The sequence below is a fragment of the Mustelus asterias genome, chromosome 13, assembly GCF_964213995.1.
Source record: "Mustelus asterias chromosome 13, sMusAst1.hap1.1, whole genome shotgun sequence".
NCBI classification, from domain to species: domain Eukaryota; kingdom Metazoa; phylum Chordata; class Chondrichthyes; order Carcharhiniformes; family Triakidae; genus Mustelus; species Mustelus asterias.
Window position 1 is genome coordinate 66,003,098 of NC_135813.1, and position 10,785 is coordinate 66,013,882.

At 42.7% G+C, this 10,785-nt stretch overlaps 1 protein-coding gene across 2 annotated transcripts in view; it reads right to left on the reverse strand.

The window, feature by feature from the left end:
• c13h12orf43 (chromosome 13 C12orf43 homolog) overlaps positions 1-8,070 on the reverse strand; it is a 39,575-nt gene extending 31,505 nt beyond the window's left edge. For both annotated transcript variants that reach the window (XR_013499375.1, XM_078226963.1), the window contains exons 1-2: positions 7,924-8,070; positions 2,985-3,039 (exon numbers count right to left, since the gene is read on the reverse strand). Coding sequence is in view for 1 of the 2 variants with exons in the window: in XM_078226963.1 (XP_078083089.1) it covers positions 2,985-3,039; positions 7,924-8,047 (179 nt within the window). In the remaining variant the exon portion in view is untranslated. The remainder of the gene's footprint in view (positions 1-2,984; positions 3,040-7,923) is intronic.
• Between the last annotated feature and the right edge of the window lie 2,715 nt (positions 8,071-10,785).

Below are 10,785 nucleotides of genomic sequence, written 5' to 3' on the forward strand. Positions count from 1 at the left end.
CATGAATAAATAGTTAATTAATTCTGTAAATCTGTCTAGTTCCAATTTACATCGTTCATCTGAGAAACAGAAAACCAATTTAATAATGCTACATTCAATAAATATTTTATACAATTTTGGAAACTGTAAAGAACTCTCATAGTACTATGGTAATATAGATGGACAGTGTAATCAGGCAAACATTGATATCGAACAAGGTGTTATTGGGTGGCACGGTAGCACAGTGGTTAACACTGCTGCCTCACAGCACCAGGGACCCGGGTTCAATTCCCGGCTTGGGTCACTGTCTGTGTGGAGTTTGCACTTTCTCCCCGTGTCTGCGTGGGTTTACTTCGGGTGCTCCAGTTTCCTCCCACATTTTGAAAGATGTGCTGGTTCGATGCATTGACCCGAACAGGCGCCGGACTGTGGCGACTAGGGGAATTTCACAGTAACTTCATTGCAGTGTTAATGTAAGCCTTACTTGTGACTAATAAATAAACTTTAAACTTTAACTTGAAGAAGTAGGCTTTAAGAAGAGTTTTAAAGGAGAAGGTGGAGAAAGAAAAGTTAGGATAGAATTCCAGAACTTCCAGTCTACACAGCTGAATGCATGGCCACGAATGGTGGGGTGAAAGGAGAGTTTTGCAGGTGACAGAGAGAAAGTGGCATAGCCACAAAGGGATCTGGACAAGAGGCTGAGAATGTTAAATTGGAAATGCTGGGGACAGGGAAGCAATAAAGGTCAATGAGCACAGGTTGATGAGTGAGCAGAACTTGCTTCAGGTTAGGGTATGGCAGAGATTTGGATGAGCTACAACAAGGAAAGGGGGGCAGGTTAGGAGGACACTGAAGGTGGCAACAGCATGGTTTAGGTTTGTCCAAAGTACAACCCGGGGCTGGATGTGGCCCGCGAAACGTCGCTAGGCACCAGTTTTAAAAATCCCGATCAATCAGGTGAGTTTCAATGGAAGATTCATTCTTGGAGCTTCTCCTCCAATCATGGGCCAATTCTCTCCCACGTTTGATTCTGATAGATCGAATAGTGAGCCTATCAGCAGCAAATGAGGGGATCAAACAGTGTTTGATTGGAGAAACAGCAACCAGACACTAGTGAATGTGCTGAGGAGTGCTGGGCCAAGCACTGGGGAGAACAGTGCTGTGGTGAATGTGTGGAAGAACGTGAGTGAGTGTATTGTGTGTGTGTGTGATTGTGTGTGTGTGGAGGTGGCAGAGAGTGAGTGGGTGGGTGAGTGAGTGGGTGGGTGGGTGGGTGGGTGGGTGGGTGGGTGGGTGGGTGGGTGGGTGGGTGGGTGGGTGAGTGGGTGGGTGAGTGGGTGGGTGAGTGGGTGGGTGAGTGGGTGGGTGGGTGGGTGGGTGAGTGGGTGGGTGGGTGGGTGGGTGAGTGGGTGAGTGGGTGGGTGGGTGGGTGAGTGGGTGGGTGAGTGGGTGGGTGAGTGGGTGGGTGAGTGGGTGGGTGAGTGGGTAAGATTGTGAATGTATGTGTGGGGTGGCAGTGAGTGAGTGGGTGGGAGCAGATGGATGGTTGTGAAAGATGTGTTAGGTGGGTGGATGCTTGCGAGAGTGGGAGCGTGTGGATGGGTGGGAGTGAGAGACTGAGTTTGCAGGGGTGAGCATAGGTCTGCCTTATGCCCAGACTCGAGCTTCTTATTCACTCTTCACACCCTACACCAACCACTCGCACTCACCCACACACACTGACCCTCAGACAATGGTTACTTTTGTTTTTGAACATAACTTATTGTTCTGACATTGCTGTACTTTTACTTAGCAATTGTTTCTTTCTTTAAAACCTCAACTTTTGTTTTTAAAATCGAGTTTGATTTTATGCCAAAACTTTCTTTCTGAAATTTGCTCATTAGCCCCTTGAATGAAAAAGTATGGCTCCCTGGGTGAAAAGTACGGGCAAGCCTGGTTTAGTGTTTTGGCAGCAGAGTGGTTGACACCCAAGTGGTGCAGGTGATATCACAGAGGTGGAAATAGACGATCTTTGGGAAGGAGACAATATGAAGTCAGAAACCATTTTTCCTGTCCAAAGGTCAGCTAAACTCTTTTTAATGTCATATTCACATAGACCAGCTCAATCCACTAGGACTGGTTTCACAGCCAGAAAAGAAAGTCATGATTGTGACTTTCCAACAACTGCACAGATTCAAGAGTGCAGCCATGTTATTGCCTGGCATGGTGGCACAGTGGTTAGCACTGCTGCCTCGCAGCGCCAGGGACTTGGGTTTGATTCCTGGCTTGGGTCACTGTCTGTGCGGAGTCTGCACATTCGCCCTGTGTCTGCATGGGTTTCCTCCCACAGTGGGAAAGACGTGCTGGTTAGGTGCATTGGCCATGCTAAAATTCTCCCTCAGTGAACCTGAACAGGTGCTAGAGTTTGACGATTAGGAGATTTTCACAGTAACTTCATTGCAGCCTACTTGTGACACTAATAAATAAACTTAAACGTTTCTTTGACTTTCAATGACATGTTCTTGACATTTGGGTGATGCTTGCAAGGCTGTATTCATTGTGCATTCATCGTTGCCCAGAGAAGGTGGTGGTGGGTTGTGTTCTTTAACCTTGCAATCCTTGGGGTAATGGCGTTCCTACAATAATATTAGGGAAGGAATTCCAGAAATTCCAGATGATTGACCCAGCAATGATAAATGAGAGGCAATATATATATTCACAGCCTGTGTTGCTGTGATATGGTGGAAGTTACCCAAAGATGTCTGATGTGGAATTCATAGGAAATTCCAGCAAATTACTGATTGCTTTCGGAGTTATTATAAAGAGCAAATGAAGAATGAGCATTGCAATTCTTTTTTGCAAGGTTAACATATTCTTCTTAGTGCTAATTAAAACATAAAACAAACAAATATAGAGCCTGCAGCACTTATGAAATCCATAAAGTCAAAGATTCCACATCCTCTGAAGATTGAAAAGGAAATCAACATTACTCAGTTGCAAGTACATAACAAATTGCGGAGACATACCTCAGACTTGGTCTGGTTAATACCGAAATGCACTTCTCATCTTCACTGGTCCCAGCTAATAAGGGAAAAAAAAATTAAAAGGACATAGTTGTCAGGGTTATAACTAGGAAGCTGCATTTGTAATATGAATTATCATTTTTTGGCAGAGAAACACTGATAAACAGATTTCCTCTAAGTATGTAGATAGTGACAAAGGAAACAAACCTCGGAAGGAAGTTATAAGAAATGTAGAATAAACTTGAAGGAAAAGACAAGCTATTTTAAACAATTTCTGTGGTTCAATAAGCCAGCGCAGACCACACTTTGCACTTGTATCTAAAATGAAATAAAATGTCCTTCATGGAGGTTAATGTAATTAGACATTCAAATAATGGGAGGCAGATTTGCATGGTGAATTAATATCTGGTCAAGGAGGAACCTTTTTGGAGGTGTTCAAAGTAGGGGCTTGTAATGTCCTAACTACGTTAGGGGGTGTGGGTTTTAAACAAAAAAAGATGTGATTTGCACACATAGATTCAAACTGACAACAACACATTTATTGTTGGAACTTTTGCTGATCGAAGTTTCAGATATGCAGGCAGGAGCGCAAGATTCATGTAGAAGAAATTGCTTGGAAGCAATAGTGCCAGTACTGAATCAAGCAGACACTTAAAGGTTAAAGGGTAATTCCTGCTGGGGTCTCATGGAGCCCTGTGGTTTTATGGAACCCATTTTGGGAACCTCTGCCTTAATTAAGTAATTCTTAAACCAGGGAAAAACTATTTAGTTAAAGTGATCTCAACTTGTAATCTAACATTTGGAGGTCTGGTAAATCTACGCTGTTTTCCTTCAAAGGACAACATATCCTTATGAAATACCCAGAACTCTAAACAACTCAAACAGATATGGTGAACCAAGGTTTTGTTTAGTTGTAGCAAAATTTTCTCCTCTTCTTCCTTCTTTTTTACATTCTGTTCCTCCAATTTTAAAGATTAACATTCCATTAGTCTTTTGGCTTATTTTTGTGCTTGTTACATTTTAGTGGTATGTTTTCACCAACCTCTAAATCCCATTGGATGTCCACTGCTACAATGCTTGGATCTAATCTTTTTTGTCTTGTATGGGTGACCTCACACCTACCTGCATTAAAATCCTAGTGTTTCACCTACTACCATGTCTCTTTATAATTCTAAGCTCCGATCTACACTTTTACTGTACTAATAATCTTTGTCATCTGTAAATTTGGATGTAAGACTTTTTATTTTAACACAAAAACAAAAATATCGTGGATGCTGGAAATCTGAAATGATTCCGGAAAACTTAATTCAAATAATACTCAGCACGTCATGCAGCATCTATAGAGAACGTGGATTAATATTGGAGGGAAGAGTCTGATGAGCCAGAACCATGAATGATATTAGCAAAACAATGGGCTGAAGAAGGGCATTTTGACAAGAAGGTAAATGTGTGTTCAGGGCCAGTGGAGAAAGTTTTCGTGGAGATGGATTTGTATGGCCAAATGATTTTATTATAAATAGACGTGAGGAATGGTCACAGAATGGGAATAGACTAAGAACTGCCAACAGCACAATCACGCTAGCTAAAAGTCCTCGATCAATTAATTTTGGGGAGATATACTGGCTGAAGTCCAGGATAAATAGAAGCTTTAAATGATCAGAATATTCAAAATAAACAACTAGTCCTCTCAGTTTTTATTTTTCCCTTTTTAGATTTAGTGGAGTTTACAAATAACGTACAAGGTGCAGCCTTCAAGTATGTCCCCCAACCTTCTACAATGCTTAACATATTCAATTAGGCAAGTTTTGGATATCTTTATAGTTGCTGAATGTATTTTCCAAATTTGTAAAATAAAAGTTTGCACATTATGAATAATGGAGCCATCAACATTAGAGAATCTTGGGTGTTATAGAAACAGGAAGTAATAATGTCAGAAAAGTATGGCAATAATCATGGGTGATATTGATCTACATATAGATTTGAAGAATCAGATTGGCAAAAGTAACCTGGAAGATGAGTTCATAACGTGTTTGTGGCTCAATTTCTTAGGGCAGCAAGTTCTAGATCCAACCAGAGAGCAGGCTATTCTAGATCTGGCAATGTGCAAGGAGACGGGATTAATTAATTAACTCAGTGAAGGAGCCTCTAGGTAGAATGATCAGAACATGCTTGAATCTTGCATTCTATTTAGGGGTGAGAAGAGCGAGTCTAAGACTAGTGTTTCAAACTGAAATAAAGGCAATTGCAAGGGTATAGCGGCAGGGCTGGCTAAAGTGAACTGGGAAATTAGGTTGAGGATAGGACAGTAGAGGTGCAGTGGCAGAGGTTTAAGGGTCTATTTCATAACTGTCAGCAAAGATGTATTCCAATGAGAAAGAAATACTAAAGGGACGGCACGGTAGCACAATGGTTAGCACTGCTGCCTCACAGTGCCAGAGACCCGGGTTCGATTCCGGCTTGGGTCACTGTCCGTGTTTGCACATTCTCCCCATGTTTCTGTGGGTTGCCTCTGGGTGCTCCAGTTTTCTCTCACTTTCTGAAAGACTCGCTGGTTAGGTGCATTGACCTGAACGGGCTCTGGACTATGGCAACCTTGGAATTTCACAGTAACTTCATTGCAGTGTTAATGTAAGCCTTACTTGTGACTAATATATAAACTTTAACTTTAATGACTAGGAGAAGGATGCACAATCCCTGGCTAGCTAAGGAAGTCAAAGATAGCATTAAATTAAAATAAAAATTGGACACACACAATTGTGTGAAGATTATTGGTTTTTCAGAATAATGGATAAAAATTTTAAGAACTAAAATGATGACTTTTTAAAAAGTGGGAGAAATCAAGAGCATGAGAAAAAGCCAATTAGAAATATTTTTTAAAAGTAGAAGTTTCTAGAGCCATTGTCCACATTTAATTTACACAGTCCAAGAATACTTAAACATTTAGTACATTAATTTAGTCAATTATAAATTAAGTCTTTCAGGGGGTTTCCAATTCCTCGTGGAGTAGCGGAACTCCTCTGTCTGGGGCACTTCCACAGGATTGCTGCCAGCCAAAACCACAATGACAGGTGCCTCTTCAGGCACAGGCAGCTCAGTTCTAGCTGATTCCATTGAGATGTCCCTTGTACCTGCCATAGAATGACCAGTACTTCAGTGCCAAAACAGTTGGCAACATTTCCTGATGACAATATACTTTCTGGATGCAAAAACTGGCTGCCAGGGCATTTCATTTTTTCTCAAATGGATATGTATTTGGACAATTCTTCCTTCTACGTACACTTGGTAAGACAGGTATCCAGTTTTAAAATCAACAATTTCAAGGATCCAACTCCACCCACAATCAAAATTCCTCACATACACGGCATCATTTACCATAAATGACCAAGTTGACTGATGTGGATCATGACTTGCCCTCTGACTGATTTAGCTGGCCTCTACCCCACCCCCAGCCAATTTGGAAACACAAGGCTTAGTCTCATTCTGAGAAGATGGTTCATTAACAACTCCGCTGGCGGGACTCCTGTTACTGCATGTGAAGTGGTCTGGTCAAACTTTGCTGATCAATTGTCTATTCTAATGTTCTTGTCTTATTTATTCCTGAACTCGTTTCCTGCCTCGGTTTTGGCGCCACTGCTGACTGCAGGTTTCCGTCCTGACTGGTGAATGGTGCCATTTTGCTCTGTAACTCCATTGTTCATTTAAAATTCATCTCCATTGCTCATTTAAAATTTATATCAACCTCCACAGTAATCTATGTTGAATTGCCTTGATATTCACCCTGCAGACTAATCTGTCTTGTAACATATTCAAGGTGGCTCCAAAATCACAATACTCAGATATCTGTTTCAATGTAGTGATATAAGACACAAACATTTCACCTGGGGCTCTCTCTCTGGGAGTATGATTGATGGTTTAAGCTGGAAATGTGACTTCAGCAATTCTACGAGTTCACTGAATGATTTGGAGTTGGGCACACTTAGAACTGTGAAACTGCAAATCAGATAAGTTAGGTTCCACATACACTCAGGAGAATTGCCTTGCACTTTGTCTCCATTCCCTATTTTGTTCACTTGGAAATACTACCCAAGGCATTCTATGTATTGTGTCCGGTCCTCCACAGAGGAGCAAAATATATCCAAAGAGGGTCATCTTGGTAACTACTCTTTTCTCAACTTTAATGTAAACTGGGTACTCATGGTCCGAGGATCCTTTTTTACCTTTACCAATATAAAGATGCTCATTCACCAGTTAATGGAAAAACTCAAGTTGTTTATTGAACAAGTTAAAACTATACAGAGGTTTGCAGCCTCATGGCTGCAATCAGTTCCCAAGATGACTATGGGTACAGAAGCCTATGCTAACTGGTGTGGTCCCCCACCATGCTCCCGATCAATTCTACAGGGCATGTGACCCCCTACTCTGCAGTTTGAATCAAAGGAACAATCACCACATCCAGGCAAGTGGCGAGTATTTCATCACATAACTCACTTGTGCCTTGTAGATGGTGGACAGGCTTTGGGGAGTCAAGAGATGAGTTACCTATTGCAGAATTCCCAACTTCTGACCTGCTCTCGTAGCCACAGTATTTAAATGGCTTGCCCAATTCAGTTTCTGGTCCATGGTAACCCCAGCTTGTTGATATTGGGAGATTCAAAAGGTGGGAATGCCATTGAAAGTCAAGGGTAGTTGGGTTAGATTCTCTCTTAAGGCTGCAGATGGTCACTGCCATGCACTTTTGTAACACAAATTATTATGAAGAAAGTGGGATCATTGACCTGAAACGTTAACTCTTTTTCTCTCTTCAGAAGTACTGTCAGATCTGCATTGCTAAAGTTTTCCTTTCAATCTGTGGAATTGGATTTACTTCTCCCGGTGCAATATATTAAATAGATTAAACCAGGAAGGCTTAATAAATCTCGCAGAAAATACATTCAGAAACTACCTCTTGCGCTGTGAGAACTAAAATTGCCAATATCCCAGGCAGCCTCTTTTAGACGGGACAGCTCCTCCACGCTGTCAGAGTCTGAACCAGATATCCAACCACCCGCCGCCGCCGCCGCCGCCATCTTCTATCCCCGAGCGCTTCTGCGCAGTTGCGGCCCGCCGCTGCGCCCTGTGGGAAATGTAGTCACAAGAGCGTCACCGTGAACCACGCAGGCACGTCATGACGTCACAGAGGAACTACATCGACCATGAGGCTTTGCGCTACGCCAGAAGCGGAGCCGCTAAATCACATGACATCTTTGCCCTTGCCGACGGGATCCGGCCTTGGCAACAGCATCCAGGGAAGCATCTGGACTCTTGCCGCAGCATCAGGGCAAGGGACATGTTTTGGTGCAAAACTACATGGCATGAACTGCAGGTGAGGCTTCGCCTCGTGTAAGTGATGTAGGAAAGTTTATAAATATGTTTATCAGATCATTTGAAGTGTATTAAATCTTAAACTATTAACGTAATCCATTTTAAAATGGGTATGTATTGAGCAGTAGGGAGCTATTAAGTGTGTCATGGGGTCTTCAGTTATACCTACATTGAAAGTAAAAACAGAATATGCTGGAAATCCTGCTGGAAAGCAGGATTAGGCTATTGAGTTGGACGATCAGCCATGATCGTGATGTATGGCAGAGTAGGCTCGAAGGGCTGAATGGCCTCCTTCTGCTCCTGTTTTCTATGTTTCTATGTTTCTATACTCAGTAGGTCAGGCAGCAAGTGACACGATGGTAATGGCAGCACACTGGTTAGTGCTGTTGCCTCACAGCGCCTGGTACCTGGGTTTGATTCCCGGCTTAGATGACAGTTTGCATGTTGTCCCCATCGGCGTGGGTTTCCTCTGGGTACTCTGGTTCCTTCCACAGTTCAAATGATGTACTGGTTAGGTGCATTGGCCATACTAAATTCTCCCTCAGTGTACCCGAACAGGTGCTGAAGTGTGGCGACTAGGAGATTTTCACAGTTACTTCATTGCAGCGTTAATGTAAACCTACTTGTGACACTAATAAATAAACTTTAAAAACAACAGCTTTGGAGAGAGGGAAAAAAACAGAATCAACTTTTGAGATCAAAGACCTTTTGTCAGAATGAGAGAAATTAGAGCTGCATCAACTCAGCTAATGTTCTGGAGACCCGGGTTCAAATCCTGCCATTGGAAGATGGTGGAATTTGTATTCCTTAAAAAATATCTGGAATTAAGAATCTACTAATGACCATGAAACCATTCTCCATGGTTGGAAAGACCCATCTGGTTCACTCATGTCTTTTCGGGAAGGAAATCTGCCTGTCCTTACCTGGTCTGGCTTACATGTGACTCCAGAGCCACACACAGCAATGTGATTGACTCTCAATTGCCCTCGGGCAATAAATGCTGGCCAGCCAGCAGCGATGCACTTGTCCCACGCATGCATAAAAAAAATGTTTTAAGCAAGGAATGCGGGGAGAATAAAACAGATGTTCTTTCGTAAGGAGGAGATCAGGGAGATTAAATGACAAAGGTAATGGGACAAGTGGCATGGTGGCACAGTAGTTAGTACTACTGCTTCACAGCGCCAGGGATCTGGGTTCGATTCCAGCCTTGGGTAAAGTTAAAGTTTATTTATTCATCACAAGTAGGTTTACATTAACACTTACATTTTCACAAGTTATTGTGAAAATCCCCTCGTCACCACACTCCGACGCGTTTGGGTACACTGAGGGAGAATTTAGCATGGCCAATGCACCTAACCTGCAGGTCTTTTGAGACTGTGGGAGGAAACCGGAGCACCCGGCGGAAACCCACACAGACATGGGGAGAACTTGCAGACCCCGTACAGACAGTAACCCAAGCCGGGAATTGAACCCAGATCCCTGGTGCTATGAGGCAGCAGTGCTAACCACTATGCCTGTCTGGATAACAGTCTGCGTGGATTTTACATGTACCCCCCGTGTCTGCGTTTCCTCCAGATGCTCCGGTTGCCTCCCACACTCCAAAGATGTGCAGGTTAGGTGGGTGGACCATGCTAAATTGCATCTTAGTGTCTAATCGATGTGTAGATTAGGTGGATGGTAAGTGCACTCAGTTATGCGGATAGAATGGAGGAGTGGATCTGGGTAAGATGCTCTTTCGGTGCTGATTTGATGGGCTCAATGGCCTCCTTCTGCCCTGCAGGAATTCTATGGTTCTAAGTAAAGAAATAAAGGCGCAAATAAAAGTAGCGAAATGATCACCAACAGCTGCTGTCCAAAAACTGGGGCAGAGAATATGATCTGAAATGTTTGATAAGAACTTGTGTCTTCGTTGGGCCTGGGTAGGATTGTGGTCGGTGCAGACTCAGTGGACTGAATGGCCGCCTTCTGCACAGTAGGATTCTATGATTCTATGAGAATGGTTCCGGGAATGAGGAACTTCAGTTGTGAAGATAGATTGGAGAAGTTAGGAATGTTTTCCATAGAGAAAACATTGAAATTTGATAAAAGTATTCAAAATCATGAAGGGCCTGGATAGAGTAGATAGGGAGAAACTGTTTCCACTCTGAAAGGATCAAGAATACAAGGGCATTGATTTAAAGTAATTTGCAAAAGAAGCAATAGTGAGATGAAGAGAAACTTTTTATGCAGCGAATAGTTAGGGTTTGCCATACACTACCTGAGAGTGTGGTGGAGGCAGGTTCAATTGAGGAATTAGATTATCTGAAAAGGAAGAATGTGCCAGGTTACGGGGAGAAGGTGGGGGAGTGGCACTAGGTGAGTAGCTCTTTCAGAGAGCTATTGCAGAAACAATGGCCTCCTTCTGTTCTGTAACAATTCTGTGATCTCTTAGAAATGATATGTT